The sequence below is a fragment of the Molothrus ater genome, chromosome 5 (genome assembly GCF_012460135.2).
Source record: "Molothrus ater isolate BHLD 08-10-18 breed brown headed cowbird chromosome 5, BPBGC_Mater_1.1, whole genome shotgun sequence".
In the NCBI taxonomy this organism is placed as follows: domain Eukaryota; kingdom Metazoa; phylum Chordata; class Aves; order Passeriformes; family Icteridae; genus Molothrus; species Molothrus ater.
In genome coordinates, this window is record NC_050482.2 from 15,429,513 (window position 1) to 15,450,646 (window position 21,134).

A 21,134-nucleotide genomic window follows, 5' to 3' on the forward strand; every position below is an offset into this window, starting at 1 on the left:
AATAAAATGGACTGAATTCCATAGGTTTTCCATCCATTCAGGAGAGGCAGCTGAAACACAATATGTACAGTATGTACAATATGTATGAGTGTTGCTCTGTGTTTGTCTTGCAAACAATTTCAAATGTAAATCTGTGAAAGCTGTGGGAGGCCAAATCCAAGGATTTTCACAAATGCTTTAGATCCCAGAGCACAATGTTTTTCCTCTGTGTTCCCTCTCCTGGGCCTGGCCCCTGTCCTGCTCATTGGCTCCTACAATGAAGTCTCAGCCCACTGAACAGAAGTGAGTTGTTTTCCCACTGTTGCTGTTCTGAAAAGAAATCAGCTTCATCATTTTGTGAGAGTCCTGGTCTGCTCTGGGATGGTAGCTACTACTGAAATATCTGAATCTCTGTCCAGTTTTTGGCATTCCTTCAATCAGAAAAAATATTTGGCTGTGTTGAAGGATACTTTGAGGAAGCAGATTTCTTGTTGCAGTGAGTAATATCAAAATATTTGGCAAATTCTAACAACTATGAATTAACATTGTGTATTTAACTTTCAAAACAGATTTACCTCTGATCCGGAGACTCATGGAATAGATACTGCCTTCCTTTGGGGATCTGCCTTTATGATTGCTCCTGTTCTTGACGAGGCAAGTACTGTAATTAAAAATGCCATCACACTGGAATAAAAGAAATGAGTGGTGCTTAGGGCATTGGATGATATTCAGAGCATGTTTGCTCATATCCATCCCTTTCTACTCTCTTCTGTCAAAGCTTCAGAACACATTTCTGAGCAGCACAGGCAGTACAGAGCTTCTCAGTACTCAAAGTGGGAGGATGAAAGTGAGGGCACAGCCTTTCCCTTTTACTCCAAGTGAGTAAAAGGGAAAGTGATGTAAAGAGGCTGGATGCTGCCCCTCACGTGCTCCTGTTATTGTGCTGGCAGCAGTCTCCAAGGACACACACAGAGCAGTAATTGTTGAGCTAGGAAGAAGCACACAGATATGAAAGCACACTGGTTTCCATATTACTGCTCACCTACAGTGTTTTGGAACTGCAGCCCTCAGGGGCTGTGGTAGGAGTTTCCCAGCATCACAGGCAAAGGCAGTCATTATGGAAACGATAATGATAACGTGAGCTGCTAACAGGACAGGTTTTAAAAAGCAGCATTTTCCTCTGCTGTGCTGGGCACATGGCTCTCCCTGCTTGGCTGGAGCAAGGGTGTGTTTCTCTCCTTGCCCACCACTGACTGCTGGCAGCACAAGAGAGCTATGTCTGAGCAGAGCTAAGTATTTGCATGGGATGTATCCCAGTGCTGTTTGCAATCAGCATGCCAGAGTAGCTGAGGTATTTCTAGATGTTGCTGATGATCAAACATTTAAACAGGACACTGTTACCTTGTTTTTTAACCAACCCTTTTGTCTCTGTGAGTTTAGTATAAATTAAATTCTAAAACCATTCTGACCCCACTGAGGCACTTCATTCATCAGTCCTTTATCTTCAGACTCCCACAGGTTTCTAATAGCTGAAGAATAGAAAGAAGATTTCACAGGGTCTCAGACCAGCAGGATGATAAAGGATGGGGAAAAAACCCTTCCCATGAAGAGGAAGGGACAAACCAGGGGAGGCTTCCTGCAAAGAATTGAATAAAAGAGGACATTATAAGGATAAATGAAATGATAGGGGGTCTAGATAAGGAGTTCTTTATGTTTTTTGAAGAACTGCAGCACAAAATGAAGGCTGCCTGTGGCGTGATGAGGGAAGCAGAACTTGGAAGGCAGCACATTGCAGGGTCTTGCAGTGTGATAGCTGGCAGCCAGGGCTGGGCCAGTTGGCCAGGCAGGGGTAGAGGTGAGCAGTAACCTCCTCACTGTGGCAGTGCAGGCCAGCAGTGACTGTGTCAAACTGCAGCTTGACATCTGCTTGTGTAGGGAAGATGAGTCAGGGATGACTTGACCTTCACTCCTTGAGTCCTAGGATGAGAGCAAGTGCAACATCAAAAAAAATTAGAATGGAGAACTGCCTTGCACACTGGTTTGTTATTTAGGGAGTCATGAAGGTGAGGCTCATGGAATCATGGAGTCATAGAATAGTTTGTGTGGAAAGGGACCTTAAAGATCATCTCAAGTTCCAATTCCCCCTGCCATGGGCAGGGACACCTCCCACTAGGCCAAGTTGCTCAAAGCCCTATCCAACCTGGCCCTGAAATCATCATGACTCAGATGATGATTACACACTTTTCTGTAGACCAGAATATCCAGGGTTGTCATAATACTGAGAAGAGATGGAGAGGGGAGCATCTTGCCTTTATAGGGTTTTTCATACATCTAAAATCCCTAAAATGTCAAATGGTAACTTTGCCTTAACTCTTCTCTTCCACCTTTACTTTTCTTGCTCCACAAGACTCCTGGGGTAGTCCTTGGGGCTAATCCATAATTCTGCAAAGGGACAGACATCTACACTGATAGTAAAAATTAATCTGTTTGTGAGAATAAGCAACTTGTAACAAAAATGGAACTATGTTTTGATCCCAACTGTTCCTGGAGTTATTAATACAAAGTGCCTTTAGCATGGTTACATCCCTGCAGCGATCTGACACGACACATGCTGCAAAATGAAGTACAGTAATTGTGCAATTAGCAAAACATTTATTATTTATTATTACTTATCTGCAACTTTAAATTGTTTACAAGAAGAGAAGGAACTGCATCCTCTGTGTGCTAGAGCTCATTCTCTGCCTGTTTCTGGGACAGGAATGGTGCAAGGGGCACTGAGCAGCGGTGTCCTCCCCCTTCAGAGGTGAAGCCCTGTCTTGGAAAGGCTGCCATAGCCATCACTAGGGCTGCTTAGATGTTGGAGGAGTGCACCTAGGCCAGTTGCATTTGCAAGACATAGAGCTATGTACTAGAATAAAATAATAATGTAACATTGACTCATCCCAGGCTATGGCAATAAAAGCCCCCAAATAGGATGGGCTTGTCTGTTTAGTACTATAGATTAGCCAGCACTAGTCCACTGCTATGACAATAACTCAGCCACAATATCCAAAATTTGATGTTATTAGAATATTCAGCATACATCTATCTCTCCATGCACAAATATAATAAAGCTAATGTAATATCAGAAATACAAAAAGAAAATGACTAATCTCTTTATAACAATTACAGGGAGCAAGAACTGTGGATGTATACTTCCCTGATGCACAGTGGTTTGACTACTATACGGTATGTATTTTTAAGATTAATTTTCTTACTTTTTTTCCTAATAATTTAAAATGGTACAATTCGAGCAAAATAACTTCTAGCAATCTTCAGCAGTATTTTTACTTCAGCATCTGTAGATAAAGAAAACTAGAGAAAAAAAAGTCTGTATCAGGCTAGCTGGGAGAATAAATGACACGGCTTTCAGTAACAATTTGTTTTCTATTTTTGCCATGTAAAACTCTAAGACACAGCAAACAGAATTTTCAAGAGCAGCCTAGACATGCATGAAAATGCCAGGATTTCATTCTTTGCCCTCCACTTTTAATTCTCATTCTGATACACTTCCATGCACACAGACAGAGGCAGAAACCTAAGCCACACTCCTGAGAGCATGCCACAAACCCTCCTGTGCATGTACTTTTGCACATGCATCACTTTTGACAGAAGGCATATTTGGAAGAGCTGCAGAACAATCTGCTCTGTGGGACATGCCAGTCCCTTCTCTTCAGGGCCTTGACCCTTCCAACGCCATCCCCAGGACCGCATTTCCAGAAGGGCTCTGCTGCAATCTGCAGGCTAAGCCCAGCTTGGCTTCAATGGGAGCAGTTGAGCTGATGCTAAGAGCTTTCAGAAATGAGCCCAGGATCATCAGGCTGTTGTTAAGTCTCCTGAGTGTCCCTGGCACAGGAGCAGGCAGGGCAGAACTGCTCTCAGAGGAGATGCAGACTTTTTTTAAAATAAGTTTGGTCCTTTTCAGTATTTGGCTGGTGTCCTCAGATGGATGTTCATCTATCCTTTCCTTTTTCCCTTTTCATGAGACTGTTATGCTGTGAAGTCCAGCATTTAATTCAGCTCTCCTCATGGTTCCCTCTGAACACCTTTGCTGGGCTGGGCACAGGGACAGTGGCCTTTGTCCCTTGCCCTGCCTTTGTGCCTGCCCCTGGCATTGCCCACCTCCCAGTATTTGGCACTTGTCATGCACATGGTGCTTATCCAAACCAAAGTTGGATAAAAATAATAAATCATAATTATATGATTTCTAAATTATATAATTATCACAAATCATCATTACCATTTACAGAGGGCAAGAGCAAAGCCTTCCTGTTATTTTCTCTGTACATAAGTCTTTTCTTGAGATTTTGAGGCATTAAACCAGAAAAGGATGATGCAGAGAACTTAATGCTGGTTGTCTATACACACACAAATTTCACTCTCTGAATGCTGTAATTACTTCTTGAAAGGGGAAGAATTGTTCTTAAAAGAGAAGAAAATCTACAGTTTACATTCCCAAATGACTATGAATCACTTACCTTAAACTGAATTGTGACAGGCTCCGTATGTATAAAAAGAGGAAGCAAAAGTTTTTTTTTCTTTTTGCTCAGTGTCTTGATGAGTGGGGGTTTTTTATCAGTATATGGGATAATGATACCATTTTTAAAGACCATTTGCTGTCTTGCAGTCATGATGCTTCTATCTCAGGCAGATGGATAACTGCAGAGGCTAGATCCTCTTTCATGTTAAAAAGGAAACTAGAATAACGCTCCTGAAATCTATATTTTAGTTTGTTTTTTTCACTGATGTAACTGAAATGAAAATTTACCCCTTGCTCTCTTTTTCAGTATGTGTACTGCCTGGATTGTCATTTTTTTAACTGCATTAATTTTTATGGTAGGGTCTTAAAGTGCCAAGTTCCTGGAAGAAGAGCTATGCTACTGTGTCTGCCCCACTGAACAAGATCCCTCTGTACATCCGTGGAGGGTACATTCTGCCACAGCAGGCACCAGCCACCACCACTACTGAGAGGTAACGTCACCTGTGTTTGTCACCAACAGCCACGGTGGGGGTCAGACCCACAGACAGTCAAAAAAGCAATCAAAAGAAGTGCAGAAGAGAGACTATCTGCAACTCCCAGCTGCCATCCCAAGTGATAAATACAGTACTTTTATACCAGTATTCGCTCCATTTCATTAGGAGAAATCACCTCAGAGATGACCCACGTCACTGTTAGCACAGCGGACGCCTACTCCTGGCTCTGTAAATATGCTCAGAAAAGCTTTTGCACCTCTTACTGCCACACTGACCTGCTGTCAGTCATCAGAGTAAATGTATGCAAGGGGAAAAACAAAATTCTTCTTGGGTGAATTTATCAAATGCTGTAAACAAGGTGGAAAAGCTCAAATCTTTCTTCAGGAAAAATATTTCCGTATGCAAATGGATAATATACTGGTCTCAAATCTGAACCATGCTCAGAAGCTAATCTGAGTAGGAAAGAGAGGGCCAGCACTGTGCAGCCATAGTAAGGCAGTCCTTACTATGACTCCCAGCTCATCCAGTTATCGTCCATTGAGGCCACAAAGGTGGAGGGAGCTTGTCCACATGAGCACTCAAAACATGAGAAATCTAGACATCAGTAGGACAAGGCAAGGCAAAGATTTTGCCATCACTTCTAGAGTCCTTCTGGTGAACGCTGTTGTCTTTCTTCTGTCATGACAAATGGGAGTTGTGTTCAGAAGTTTTTGTTAAGTTGCTTGGAAGGGACAGGTTTGTGCCCACAGCTTTGTACTGACACTTCTCAACATGTTTGTCAACAGCCGCCTGAACCCATTTGGACTCATTATTGCCCTGGATGAACAAGGAGAAGCTTCTGGATCTCTCTTCTGGGATGATGGTGATTCCATTGGTAAGCCTGGTCCCCTGCTGTGAAGCAGTACCTGCATATAGGGCTCTCCTCAGGCCACCTTTCAGCAGCATAATGGCACTGCCTCCTGCTAGAAATTGCTGGAGAACTGACCCCAGAAGGAGCAGTAGAAAGTTGAACCTTAGCCAGCAGTGCCCTGGCAGCCTGGAGGGCCACCTGTGTGCTGGGTGCATCAGGCACAGCAGCACCAGCTGGGCAAGGAGGGGATTGTCCTGCTCTGCACTGTGGCAGCCTCATCTCGAGTGCTGGGGGCAGCTTTGGGCACCTCAGTGTAGAAAAGGACTATTAGAGAGCATCTAAAAGAGGCAACAAAGATGGTGAAGGACCTTGAGGAGAAGCTGTATGAGGAGTGGCTGAGGTCACTTGGTCTGTTCAGCCTGGAGGAGACTGAGGGGAGACCTCGCTGCAGTTACAACTTCCTCATGAGGGGAAGAGGACAGATGCTGATCTTTTCTCGGTGGTGACCAGGGACAGGACCCAAGGGAGTGGCCTGAAGTTGTGCTGGGGGAGGTTGATGTTGGATATCAGAAAAAGTTTCTTCACCCATAGGGTGGTTGGGCACTGGAACAGGCTTCCCAGGGAAGCAGTCACAGCACCAACCTGACAGAGTTCTAGAAGTGTCTGGGCTATGCTTTCAGGTAAATGGTGTGACTCTTGGGAATGGTGCTGTGCAGGGCTGGGAGTTGGACTTGAGGGTCCTTTCTAAGTCATCTTACTCTGTGATTCTGTGAAGGTGAAAAGCTGATTACTGTTGAAGTCAGTGCTTTGATAAGAGAAATGTGTGACACTGGGAGCAGTTGATCTGCTAGAGAGGGCAATCTCTCACATTGTGTTCTCCTGAGATCAACCCAAGACTAGAGGAAGAGATTAAATAGCCCACAAATCATCTTAGCTTGACCTTAGCTGCCTGCTACAGTAATGTGAACTGCTTATGGATTTTGCTGCCTGTTTTGATATCAATCCTCCTTGCTTTGTGTTTTGACAGATACTATTGAAAATGAGAACTACTTCTTGGCTAAATACACATTCAGCAAAGTAAGTGGCAACATACGAGATACCTACTTACATATTTGTATTTTAGTGTAGCCATTGTGTAGCTGTATTTAGTGTAGCCATTGTAAGGTGCTGATCTTTATCTTCTGGCTCAGTCTATAAACTGGGTAAGCTACCTAATGCTTTCATTTACAGCTAGCTACAAAATAGTCCAACTATGATCCTGCAGTTTTATGTCTGCTTCATTGAGTATCATAGTGACACTGTCATTAATGTCCTTGCTGCAATATGAATCTGAAAAAACCCACATTTTCAACTTTTTTTTCCCCTTAGTTGCAGCTTCTGGGGTCAAGGGACCTTTCTCTTGTGTTCCATCTAGTGACTTTCAGTCTGACAGGTGGGAGAAAGCTGGATTCCTCTCTTCAGGATATTCCAGCAACCTTTTAACTCTATCACTTGATGTTTTTGTTTTGTGGTGCAGAGAATTATGTAGTCTCAATTCTTTAGCTTACATTTCCTTGTCTGACAGCACAGACACTGCTCCCATGGTGGGTGTCCTGTGGAGAGATCCAGCATGCTTCTGGCAACCCACTGTGCTGATCAGATGCTCTGTGCAGCACAGGAACAGATTAGCTCAGGATCAGTGCACTGATGCCTTTCACACAGCACTCAGTTCTGTGCAGACATGTCCTGAGAAAGACCTGTAGAAAAGCCCAACAGTCAAGGCTTCAATCGAGTAAAATACTGTGAAATATGTCTACCATAAGCTCATTAAGTATATGATAGTAAGTTGTGGGAGTTCCTGTAAAAAAAACTACTTCAATAACCTGTCTCTAGAGATCTTATTTCATCTGCAATTCTAGCATTTGGTAATAAATAGGATATTGTATATACTCTATGGCATGGTTTGGTCCCCAGCCTTCTGAGCATGAGCCAGCATGTGGCCAAGAAGGCCAAGGGCATCCTGGCTTGTATCAGAAATATACAGGACTGGGGCGATGACTGTAGCTCTGTACTTGTCACTGGTGAGGCCACACCTCAGATCCTGTGTTCAGAGAAGGGCAGTGAAGCTGGTGGAGGGTCTGGAGCACAAGTCATATGGGGAGCAGCTGAGGGAGCTGGGGGTGTTTGGCCTGGAGTAAAGAAGGCTCAGGGGAGACCTTGTTGCTATCCATAACTGCATGAAAGGAGGGTGAGCCAGATGGGGGTCAGTCTCTTCTTCCAAGGAATAAGTGATAGGACTAGAGGCCTCAGGTTACACCAGGAGAGGATTAGATTCGATTTTAGGAAAAATTTCTTCACTGAAAGGGTTATCAAGCCTTGGAACAGGCTGCTTAGAGAAGTGGTGAAGTCACCATCCCTGGAGTTATTTAAAAGATGTGTAGATGTGGCCCTTAGGACATGGTTTACTGGTGGACTTGGCAGTGCTGGCTTAATAGTTGAACTTGATAACTTTAAAGGTATTTTCCAACCTAAATGATTACGTGATTTTCATGCCACGTATTCCTAAAAGTCCCTAAAAGAAAATAGTCAAAATAATAAAATCATGTTAACCCCTATTGTGATATTGCTCTTAGAAGATCTGCCTTCCAGGAGCAAGAGCAATGCAGGGTAAGCCAATGGGATTTATTATGTAGCCTGGTATGTTCATGAGATATTTTCCTGGAACTAACACCACATGGGTAGACTTCAAATTTAATTTTAACTTATTTTGTTCTTGATTTACCAAGAAAAAAATATTCCTTCTTTTTTGGAAGAAAAGGGTAGTCTGTGTATAGTAATTTATTGCAGTAAGGCTACAGAAAAACAATATCCAGTTTTATATTAAATTTTGAACTGTGCAAATTAGATTGTTGCTTCTCTGGCACTTCCATTTCTCATTGCTCATATTTGACTTCTGCTTGTAAATCCATGACTGAATTCCCTATCTGCATTCCAGTAATCTTTAATGTCGAGTCTTTATTATGTATTTATAAAGAAAACAGTCAATCTCAAATAGCAATTTCAAGTATGAGAAATGTATGAAAGTCTTAGTATTTGTTGCACATTTCTATATTCTTTAAAAATGTGGAAGAATAATTTAATCACACCTAGTTTTAGGAGAACACTCAAGTTCTGTTCCCTGAGAGATTTGCTGGTAAGGTCTGACATCACAGCATTTACTCTGAGCCCAGGATGGGGTCTTGCAAAAGTAACAGCTACAGGATTAGACCCTTTAATTTATATTTTCATTTAAACAACTCAAAAGTGTAAAGAAGAATTCAAGACTAGGGCAGGCACTTAATTCTCAGAGAATGATTCAAGCTCCTGCTCTGTGGTGCTGTCTCACTGCAGTTGGCATTTTAATTCCCTTGGCATATCCCCTCCAATATGCATAGTGACTAGGTGACCTAGGTCAAAGTGTCCCCTTACCTGAAGCCCACCAGGCTAGAAGAATACTTGATCCACCTGTATGAGATCCACTCTGCTTCAGGGATGAGAAGGGAGGTCCTGATCCCCAGGGATAGCAGACAAGGCAGGTATGCTCAGCCTGTACCAGGTGGGTCCATGCTGTACTAAAGGGATGGTGATGGAAGGGTTGTCCAATAAAATGGAAGCTTTTGAAAGGATACATTAGGCACTAAGTGACTGGATAGCCTGAAGGGAACTTTCTCCTAAAACTGGTCCAATATTCAGGGTGAAAATGTAGGGGGAAGAAAAGGTGAAGTTGATAGGATCAGAGCTACATGGTAAGAAGAAAACTCATGATCCTTTTTGCTCAGAGTACAGAAACCGTGGCTCCTGGCATCAGATCTAGGGCTTCATGTTGCTTTGCATTTATGGGATTTTGAGTGATATCCATTAATGCCTCAAACAAGAAGTCAGGACCTTCCTGGCCAATTGCTTTAACTGTCAGATGCCTGGGGAGGAGCAAGTCACATCCACCCAGACCACCCTGTTGCCCTGTGCAGGGCAGGGAGTTGGACTCCATGATCCTTATGAGTCCTTTCCAAGTCAGCATATTCTGTGATTCTGTTTCCCCAAGACCTCCAGTTCTAGACCTTGGTCAGGGAAAATGGTGTCTGCTGAAGAGTCCTGTCTTGGGCCTCTGAGCTTGAGAGCTGAGTTCAGCATTACATTGGGCTTCCTGGGTCTGTGTGGCCACCTGAGCTGGCTGTCCTGCTTAGCCACACCTGAGACAGCATAAAACACCATAGGGAGGTGCTCTCTCTAAACTGAGCCTCCCTCTGTGCTGGAGCTCTGCCAGAGGGAATAAGACAGCACATGTAATAGGTACCTGTTGTAGTGTGTTTTTATACTTTGTAATACTTTGAATTAGTTTTGTTTTGTATCCCCATATTTTTCCCAAATGGTTTATCCCAGACTCTACCCCCCTCCCTTTACCTGTGTTATCCCTCTCCCGGGATGAGATCATCCCTGAACCCCCACCCTGGCTCTCTGTCAATCACTCAGCATCCCATCCCCTCCATCCAGAAGTTTCGGTCCAAGTCGTCGAGTGATCAGCCAGAGGCCAGGGCTCAGCCCCCCAAGCCTTGCCCCATACGCTGTCCTAAATGTCTATCCCCTAGCATCCATCCCTTAGGGTCACTCATTGGTTGGTAAAATGTTATCTACTTTGGGTTTCCACCTCCCTTTAAATTTAACCTTGGCACATCTCGGCAGGAGGTCCCCTGAGGTGCAGGAGCTCCTTTGGGACTCCTAATAAACCCTTGGATTAACCCCTGCTAAGAGTCGGCCCTTTATCTTCTGCCAATGTCTCTGGTGTCTCTTGTGCTGCACAGGCGACCAGCCCAGGTGCCCTCAGTACCCTCGGGGCACACACAGAGAGTGTCTCCCTGCCAGCCCAGGTGCCCTCAGCACCCTCGGGGCACAGAGAGTGTCTCCCTGCCAGCCCAGGTGCCCTCAGCACCCTCAGGGCACAGAGAGTGTCTCCCTGCCAGCCCAGGTGCCCTCAGCACCCTCAGGGCACAGAGAGTGTCTCCCTGCCAGCCCAGGTGCCCTCAGCACCCTCGGGGCACAGAGAGTGTCTCCCCGCCAGCCCAGGTGCCCTCAGTACCCTCGGGGCACAGAGAGTGTCTCCCCGCTGTCAGCCCAGGTGCCCTCAGCACCCTCGGGGCACACACAGACAGTGTCTCCCTGCCAGCCCAGGTGCCCTCAGCACCCTCGGGGCACAGAGAGTGTCTCCCTGCCAGGCCAGGTGCCCTCAGCACCCTCGGGACACACACAGAGAGTGTCTCCCCCAAGCCCAGGTGCCCTCAGCACCCTCGGGGCACACACAGTGAATGTCTCCCCGCTGTCGCCCGTGTCGGGGCTGCTCCCCGGTGTCTGCCGACTCGGGACTGGCCCAGGGCTCCTGAGAGGCTCACAGAGGGACAGAGACATTTGGCACCCAACGTAGGGCACCAACTGTCGCATGTCCCGGCTAGATGGTGACAGTGGTGGGGGGCAACAGTCCCCCTCTTTCAGGGCTCCGCAGAATCCCAGCTACCAGTGGAGGCACAACGCAGAACAAAAAGGCCACAGCAGCAGCACAGGCCTGGGGTGGCACTGGGTTACTTTATTTGATGTTACACTCCCCGAGTCTGGGGGACCCAGGCGATGAGCTGGGGGCAAACAACAGCTTATAAAGGCGGGGGCAGGTCTCAAGGGAGGATACAATCTTCAGCTAATCAGGCGAAGTGGCGGTGGAACACAAGGGCAAGGGATACAGGGGAGGAAAACTGCTTGGGACGGGAGGGGTTAACAACTGGATGTGGGAGGAAGGGGTTTTGAAATTTGGCAGAAAAGTAGCTAAGTAGCAAAGAGATAAACTGACACCTGGCTCAATTGAATAACAAAGACAAGTCTCTGCCACTCCAAAAGCAAGGGGAAAAAAGCCCAAAAAACTACTAAACAACAAATCAAACATTGACCTGCAAAATAAAAACACACTGCAACAGGTACCCTAAAAAATGCTCTGGAGGCTTTTGCAAGCCTCTCCCCATTTGCTAAATAATAGCCAACATTCCTTATTTAGGCAGTTTAAATCAGTGTGCTGGGGCTTAGCACTTATTTTTAGTGTGGATGCCTGAAATAAGCAGTCTAAGCACAGCCCTAAGTTACATGTACTGTGATCTAGCTCCTGTTCTCCTCCTACAATGCACTACTGAAATAACATAAGCTAATTTATGCAAAAGGTTCCATCATGGGTTTCTCCTTGGCATATTTTTAAAAAGTCATGATTGCATAGCCATCCATCATTTCCTGAGCAGTGTAATTCATCTTTATTTCCTCAACAACTTTGATCACATAACAAATGCAATGATTCCTCTTCATTGCGTGTATGGGAATGTCATACTGGTGATCCAAATGAATTAGCTTAATGACTTTGTATGTCCTATTTGTACACCCTTAAATATGGGATGTATAGTAAATAAAAAGTACAGCAAACAAAGTTCTGTGGACATACAATGTTCCTTTAAAGCTGGGACATATATAACAGGGATTTCTAGCAGGAGATGTGGTACATAAAATAGGGGCAAAACATCTAGCAGCTGCTGTTTGTGGAAGATACTAGTGTTTTAAAGCAGCTAGTTTGGGATGTTAATTAAATCTGTCTTAAGGTCACTAATTGAATCTCTGTGTCTGGATTTTGTCTTTGCATATGCCACTGTACTCTGTAATGGGTACAAGAACAAATTTTACATTTATTAAAAGTAGAAAAATATGTCTTCTTGGACATGTTTTTCTATTTGTAATCCAATTAATGCTGTAAATGTGATTTACTTTCTTAGTTTATAATCATACATGAAATCTTTCTTATGTACACGTATCACAAATTAATGTGACTGTTGTTTTTTCCTTTATGACTTCAATATCTACATTGTGTATGTTCAGTCACAAGGATGAAACCTAAGTGTGCAGAAAGTCACCTCTAAAGAGCTGTCATGGTGCTAAAGTATTCTCTGTGGATTTTTCCAGGGACAACTGAAGACAGAAATAGTTAAAGATGGCTACCGTGGAGCTGACACTCTGAAGTACAACAAAATTACCATCCTTGGCCTGAAACTGAGACCTCAGGCTGTGTCTCTGAATGGAAGATCCATCCGTGGAGATGCTGTGTCTTACGAGATGAGTGGGGTAAGACCTGATCTGAGGTTAAGAAAAAACTTGGGGAAAGGAGGGTGAGGAACAGTGAAGAGAGATGAAGTCAGTGAGGGACAGGAACTGTTTCTCATCCACACCCCCTCATATTTTGAAGTATAACCAGACACCCATTCTTGATACAACAGTCTGACATTTAGGAGGGGGAAAAAAAAAGCAAAAGCAAGAGCTCTTTTAGCAAACTTTAATCTTTGCTTATGCATCTGCACTGTCTTTTACTTAATGTCTGCCACTTACACAAATTTTTAAACTACTGAAATACTGGAAAGAAGATACACATCCATGAGCTGAGAGCACAGTTAGCAGTTTTATGGGCATTCTTATTCTGATAAAATGAGAAAACTTGTCAAAGTTTTTTATCTGCTGCTGAAAAGAAGTGTTGTGAGAAGGATTTTTTCTCACGATTACTTGGTGTCCAAAAACTATTCTAGTGTTGTTGGCTCTAAGGAGCATCTTCCTATCTTCCAAAGAGGTATAATTTCAGCATCTTAAAGTGCCAAGCCTCAGTGTTCCAGAACAAAATGCATGACTTGCTTGTGTAGTGCTCCTCTGGCACCAACGTGGGGACATTCCAGAGGGGATGGACTGGACACTCCTAACAAACCCTAGGCAGCAGCAGCCTCTGTGGTCCCAATTTTCTTTTGCACAGCAGTATAGACAAAAGGAGCAAACCCTTTTGCTTCCTTTCCTCTGGCCACTTGTCCCATATCTGTCACCAGCCACCAAGCTGAAGTGGTCATTCACATTCTGTATGAGATGTGTACTCACATCTCAGCACTGCTTGCATCTAGGGAACTGCTGGTGTTAACACTGCAAAATGCCACTAAATCATCATGCAGTGAAAGATAACTGAGGCAGAAGTAGTGGATGTCACACCTTATGTTACCCTACTCACTTGGCTTAGGGCTTAAGCTTCATTTGTAACCAAAGAGTGATCCCCATTTTACATACCTGCTACTACCATTTATTTTATTGAGGGAGTCTGTAAAGGAAGAAAATTGCTGAGAATAAACTTCAGCCTTGGAGAATTGTAAAAATCTCACTTTCAGAGACAAAGTCATAAATAAACATAATCAGTATTGCCTCAAGGGAAGAAATTGTTTTACAGCCTCTAAGCAAGCTGAAAGCAACATAAATGTGGCAGGGTAAAGAAAACATTCCATTGAGATGTGCTTGAAGGTACCAATTACAGATATCCAGAAGATAACTGCAGACTAACAGCCTCACATACAAAGATGATTTTAAAAGACTAATAAGCTTGTCTCAAAAATAAAATTTAAGAGCAAAATATCATCTTGATGATTTAAGATCTACTTCAAATGCTGTAGGAAAAAACCCACCAAGCTGATGCTGTAGGGATTTAACTACAAAAAAGTTAAATTTTAAATTTTCTACACCAGCTAAATATATTCCTCTCTGAGAGGAATTCTGAGAGATTTAGTCAAACCTCTTTCACCATCCCTGTACAGATGTTACAATGTCACTACCTATATTCCTCTCACGTTTGACCCTCTAATAAGAAAAAAAAAAAATGAGCCCTAGCAGTAGCTTGGCTTTAGATCTTGAATACTTATTTATGTAATTAAAAAATTAAATGCAAAGGGCAAATTTGCCACTTTCTTACAGGCTTAGTGAGATTACATTTTGTATAATAGTTTTACAAGCAGAGACCCCATTGTTAAAAGGGCTGCAGTAGAAAGTAACTTCTACCATATTGGTTTTGGTTTACAGAAAGCAAATTTACCTAATAGCACTGCTGAAGTGCTTATTGAGCCATATTTATTTGTATATAAATAGAAACAGGTTGCTTAGTAATAAGCCACTTCTTTCTCTCTGATTCATGCAGCGCTACCCTAATCTGACATTTGCAATATCACAGAATCTTCCTATTATTAGGAGTCTGTTATCTGTTTTTTCCCTGGAGTCTCATGCCTTAAGGAATTGCACAGTGACTGCAGCAGGGATGTTAGAAGGGTACATCTGTAGGCCAGGCTTGTGCTGACAGTGGGCATAGGGGAGGTTCTTTGCATCACATTTGCATCCTCTGCTGGGAAGGGCAGAGGCTCCCAACATCCACAGCTCCCACAGTCCATGCAGTTTTGCAATCTGGAATAGCCTCTCTGGCTGCCTGGCAATTTTCAGATTGGTGTTTGTGTGGGTTTGCAGTACTTTTGTCTGGATTTTCCCTGGTATTTGAAGAAAAGTCATATTATTCAAGAAGTGTAATTCCAACTCACTAAGCAGTGGTAGAGAATTGTTTCTGATGAAAGATGAAAATATTAGATGCTTTGAAGAAGTGATTTAAGTAAGCACAGGCTGTTAATGTTAACACGAATTTGTGGGCTGGCAAAGAGGTGTGAATGGATATTGAGCATTTTAAGAGATTATTAATTCTGAAACCTAAAGATAAAACTGGTGAAGTACTAAAAATGGAAATTATGTGAGTAGCCCAAAATACATTAAAGTTAATACTGAACAGGGAGAGAGCAGGACAGATATTGTATTTACAGTTTAATATTTAAATCACGTAATTGATTAATTTTAAACCATTCCTGAATTTCTAAAAGGGATGTTGAATTGGATGAAGCAGTAGGAAGATGCATACTGCCATCAAGTTAGTCTCACCTACCAGATATATTAAAGAAATCATGAAGGTGTAAACTCAAGTGTCACTTCTTAATCTCTGTTTTGAACTGTTTGGGGTTTTTTTTACATTAACATAATTCATTATTTTGTGTCTCTTTTTTCCACAGAAACTGGTTTTGCGTATTTCTGTTCCACTTACTAAGGAACTCAACATTAAGTTTTACTAGAATGGTGAGAACACAGTGACTTAATTTAGCATCCTTAGCCCTCAGATATAGATCTCACTTTGATTTTAATGTAAAAAAAAAAAATTATCATTAAAACATAGTGTATGAACCTGGTGACTGATGACTGATTCTTTTTTTTTAATGTAGTGTTTGTAACTCAGTATTCCTCAAATAAAATTTTCAATAGTAGTTAGTGAGTATTAACATAAACTGATGTGGGTTCAAAATAGCACAGAAGAAATCATCCTGAAAATTCTGTCTCACCAAAATGGAGATAATATTTGGAAATGTTCTCAATGGGACCATATTCTACACAGCATACACTGTTTGGGTTTTTTTCAAAGCTATGGTAAGGAAAAAAAAGGAACAACCAATTAATTTCCATAGCCCAATACATAACCTGCCACTAATATAATATGCAATACATATAATATATCATCTAATAAATATTAGTATAATATTATATTAATTATTATATAATCATATCTAAAAAGCCAGCCCATTGTCTCAGACTACAAGATATCCATTATAGTGGTCACTCACTTTTTCTCTCCATCCTGAAATGTGATTGGAGCCTGGGCATGTCTTTCTCAAAGTGAGCTGGGTCTTGTGGAGGAACCTTAAGACTTGGGTCTCTCCAGAGTCTTTGCTGGTTGCAGTAAGGTCTGATGTGAGATATGTTTGCTCTGCAAGGTGCAGAGAAAGCAACTTGCACATCAGCTTTTTGTGGGAAGAAGCTGGAGGAAATAACATACTACAAAAAGGTGTAGCTAAAGATGGTGAGAAGGGGCTGAGGAAGAGCAGAATATGGGCAGTGGGATGAAGGAGGATTCAAGGTGACAGATAAACTGACCATCTTCCTTGCTGTAGAATACAGCACGTGACTACAGTCCTTGATGAAATAAACACTTGAAAAGTGTGCCACTCTGGGTCCATGGACGCTGCTAATGAAGGTCCTTGTGCAGAGCAGTGATGTTAGCAGGGTTTGTGAGAGCTGTGTATTTGGCACAGAGGAAAGGAGGAGAAGCTCTGTTGGAGCAGACACCATCAGCAGGCAGCCAGACAGAGCAGTGCTTGCTGCACAAACCTGAGGAACAGCAGAGGCCCAGAGGATGTGTCTGCACTGTTGTCATGGCTCTGCACCAGAGATCCCAGAGCAGGGCAGCCAGCAGGGGCTCCAGCAGCACAGGAGGTGCTGGTCCAGAGGCTGCTGGCCACAGACATTGTCCTGGGCTTGGCCGCACTGCATCATCCTCTGCTGCTGCCTGTGAGAGCCCCGTGCCTGCTCACCCCGAGCACATTGCAGACACAAACAGAAAGCTGCTGCATGGCTCGACAATGTGGGATGGATGGGGACCCAAAAAGCAGACCAGCCTGTGCAGGATCCAATCTCCTCCATGTGTCTTGCAGCAATGGCATCTAAGAGGTACCTGCTCTCAGTTTTCCTCCAAATACAAGGATGTTGTATTTGGAGGAAACTTCCTCACCGTGGCAAAAGAGCAAAGAGAGTGAGCAAGAGACCAATGTATTAGAGAAAGCAAATTTGTAAACACTCTGGCCTGGACTGGGGAACAGAATTTGGTTGGTTTGTGAGCAGGGCTCTTTTTGGTTCAGTGGGTTTCTCTCTAATCTGCCTCACAGTGTGGGTAAAAGTAGGACTGGGAGAGAGGAGGTGGTGAATTTGCTGACAAATGGGGAAAAAGGAGACTGATGTGGAAACTGGAGATGTGGCTGTAGAGCAATGGAGATATTGGAGATGTCACTTCTGTAAAGAGCTCTTTGCTGGATAAACATGTGGAGTCAGCCAGTGCTCACAAGTTTTCTGTGAAATCAGTGATTAAGCTGGCACTTGCAGATATATCTTAACAAAATAAGTGCAGAAAAATGCACTCCTACCAGCATCAATATGCTGTTCATGCTTGTATTACAACCTGGATTTTATTCCTTGTTATTTTGTGCCTGGTAGCTTCAGTGGACGCAACAGGAAATCACTAGTCAGTAATGCATCTGCCTTGGGCTCTGATTTCACATATTTATTTCATAAATGTAAACAAGACAGCCCTTGGTCAGTATTTGTAATAGGGACATCAAAGAAAACTGGAGTTCGTGTGGCCATGTGTATCTCGCTATTTATCCTCTCTGAGCATTGAGGTGCAGGTGTAATTTTGGATCATTTACACTTTTTTGAAGTTCTGGTTACACTCCTTGTTTCTTCCCATTCCAAAAATTTCCTTTCTCTTCTTGTAAAAAGGATAACAGCTTCAACAAAAAATACTGATCACCTGTTAAAAGTGGTGTGAGGTGAACCCAGGAATCTACAGACAAATATTTTACTGTCTTTTAAAATTAGATTGGATTAAAGAATGAACTTCCCCAAGTGTTGGTGTGGATTATATTTATTACAGCTTTTCCGTGGAATGAGAACTTCTCAGGCTGGGATTTAAAAGCCTCAGTAGTCAGCTGCTTTCTCCATCCTGCCTTTGTTACCCATAAAACCCACCAGCTGAGTTCCTCAGAATCTGAAGGAGTTGAAATGTAAAGGGAAAAATCTTACTTTGCATTTCAAAACCCTGGTGATTCTATGCTTCTGCCTTACAAAGCCATAGAGAGAACACAGAAGTTCACCAGCCAAGGTACACTGACCCCTAAGAATATGTCATTAGGCTTTTCTTCTGCAGAGAAAGGAAAAAGAAACATTCTCCGTACTACTCCATGTACACTTCATTTTTTTTTCATCTAAAATTGATGATTTTAGGTTTAATCTCAAAGGATCCCCACTGTCCATTCTTGCAAAAGCTTTATGTTGATTTAAGGTTTATTTTGTGTAACATGAAAAGATGGTGGTAGCCTGAATCAGCTACACTGGCTGAAGTAGAACAAATTAAATGAAGGGGACATGCACAGAGGGCTCTGCTGTGCTCAGTAAGCCAGACATAAAAAATCTGTTCTGATATGGCCTGATGAAATACTGCATGTCTTGGAATGAAGAAGAGACAAAAGAAGATGTGATCCTGCTACAGCAAAGGAGACACAGGAGGAGATGTGGGAGTTTGTTGGACCTGAGCATGAGCTCCCAATAAAAGGTTTAATCAGAAAGGAGAAAAAGCAGCCTCAGAAATAGAGACAAGCAAAGGCAGAAATGCTATAACTCATCTGTTTGTCATACTGGTACCATCATGTTGGAACACTCTGTCCCATTCTGGTGTCAGAGATATGTGGAATAAACTGAAATAAATAAGCTTGCCACAAAGTAAAGCCACAACAATGTCCAAAAGGCTGCCAAAAAAAGCATTTTCTTGTGAATGCACTGTGGAGCTCAACCTGCCTCTAATGGCCAGGAGAAGGCTCAGTCCCATGAGAGTCTCAGTGTACCTACAGGGGCAGAAATGCAGTGGCAGAAGCTCTTGAAATTGGAAGAGGTAAGATTTGGTGTTTGTTAAAAAATTAGACAAATTCAAACACTTCTATTTTAATTGTTGGAACAGCTTTTCAAGAACTATGGTGAATTCTGCTGCAGAAGAAATTTTTAAAAGAGAAGTGGATGCTTTTCTGAAAGAAATGCTCCTGCTCAGTAATTCAGGAGTTTTTTGGAACTGTATTCCTAGCCTGTGTCATGCCAAGTGATCACAGTAGTCTCTTTTGGGTTCATGATTATGAATCATGAAAGGACATTTTGTAGGTTTTTTCAGAACATATGGAGATTTCTGTGACAAGTCAGAGCTTTTGCAGGTCTCCACCTAGCTACAAAGATTATAAAATATCATCAATATGATCAGATTTTTTGCTGAATACTGGTATCTAATATATTTTGAATATATTTGAATAACTTCTTGTGAAGGTTTGGTAATTAATTTTTCCTGTCACCAGGTGGAACCTGGATCTGCCTGAAAATTAAAGCAATTCATTGCCATTCTCATGTAGGGACTATTTGCCACTCATGTTGCCCACAGGTCTGCAACAAAGATGAAAAATATCCCTGGGTCTAGAGTGTGCATGAGGTAGACAACAAATCTCCCAGAGCAGAGCTGGTCCTGGCTCTGGGGAGCAGTGACCCTGTTCCTGACCTTCAACCCTTGCCCAGGGGCAAAATCCACACAGCTGCTGCTGTGACACAGCAAGGTGAGTGTGGCATCCACGGATGGCAGCCTCCCCTGCAGTCTGGTGACCAGGGTGGGTGTAGGAACAGTCACACATCAGGGCTCAGCACCACCATGCAATGCATGCAATGCCAGCCTCTCCTGGGATGCCCCCAGGGCAGGGACCCACCAGGATCCACAGCCTAGGCTGGGAAGTGGCACCTTGGCTTCCCTGCTCCTGGATCCAGGTGTCTGGAGCCTCAGCAGTGACACAGAGAGACCTTGGCTGGGGACTTGCCACTGTGCTCACTGCAAATGCATAAAATGCAAATCCTGCAGTGGAGGATTATGAAATGAAGGTGAGATGAACCTGCTGGGCTCAGAGGGAAGGAGACTGCCAGGGCTTTCTCTTGTGGAGCACATTCCCATGCCAAGAGGGAAATAGAGCTGCCAGAGGATGAGCCAACAGACATGGCATCTCTCTCTAGGGACTAACAAACTATAGGGATTAAAACTAGCACAGATACAGTGTTGCTTATATAAGCTCTAGCAATGCTAGAGCTCTAGCAATCCCAGGTCATGCCCCAGATTTGGCAGCCACTGCCCCATGGCTACCAAGAAGTCATCCTACAAATATCTCAAAGAAAAAAAAAAGTGTAGTGTTGTCTCCTGTTGGTCACTCAGTGAAATGAGCAAGCCCTGCGAATTTCAGGGAGACAGCACAGCTCCAAATAGCAAGGCTGGAGGTCCCCAAACACTTCTGTGCACTGTCCTGGCTGCTCAGGGCACAGTGAAAGCCACGAGGGAGGAAGGGCAGGAAAATGCCCTTTCCTGGGAGCAAAGCAGTCAGCTGGAGAAGCCCTGAGATGCAGAGGCAGACAGAGGTGCATGGGTGGCAGGAGTGGAGCCTTGGAGCTACTCTGAGCAGTTCCAGGCCTGAGACAGATGGTGAGGCTTTTCCTGGTGACCCAGAGGGGATTATACAGACACTCTCAAAAAGTTTTCTCAGAGTTATACTACAGAGAAAGACCCAAATGGAAAAAAAATCCAAAAGTAATGAGAGTTGTGTGTCCTTTCTGTTCACTGAACTTTGCTTGGGAGGTTGTTGCAGTTGTAGCTTGTGCTCAAATACAATGGAGCTTTAGGGATGTACCAAAAACATTGGGGGTGCTATTTGTAAAGCCAAGTTTCCTGCTAAGTTTTCTGCTCTATCCACTCCTTCTT

At 43.3% G+C, this 21,134-nt stretch overlaps 2 protein-coding genes across 2 annotated transcripts in view; both read left to right on the forward strand.

Moving 5' to 3' along the window:
• Positions 1-672, forward strand: part of LOC118697739 (sucrase-isomaltase, intestinal-like) — a 42,519-nt gene extending 41,847 nt beyond the window's left edge. Inside the window, exon 14 of the mRNA XM_054514844.1 lies at positions 549-672. Within this exon, the coding sequence (XP_054370819.1) occupies positions 549-672 (124 nt within the window). The remainder of the gene's footprint in view (positions 1-548) is intronic.
• A 1,364-nt stretch (positions 673-2,036) lies between these two features.
• Positions 2,037-15,875, forward strand: LOC129046702 (sucrase-isomaltase, intestinal-like). The gene is made up of 7 exons (XM_054514845.1): positions 2,037-2,042; positions 3,151-3,207; positions 4,859-4,989; positions 5,778-5,866; positions 6,870-6,919; positions 12,839-12,997; positions 15,775-15,875. The coding sequence occupies exons 1-7, from the start codon at positions 2,037-2,039 to the stop codon at positions 15,832-15,834; spliced, it is 552 nt and encodes a 183-aa protein (XP_054370820.1). The 3' UTR covers positions 15,835-15,875.
• Positions 15,876-21,134: the final 5,259 nt, after the last annotated feature.

Coding starts and splice junctions, on each gene's coding strand:
- LOC129046702 (XM_054514845.1), top strand. Junction 5,867..6,869: donor GGATGATGGTGATTCCATTG/GTAAGCCTGGTC, acceptor GTGTTTTGACAG/ATACTATTGAAAATGAGAAC. Junction 6,920..12,838: donor CTAAATACACATTCAGCAAA/GTAAGTGGCAAC, acceptor GGATTTTTCCAG/GGACAACTGAAGACAGAAAT.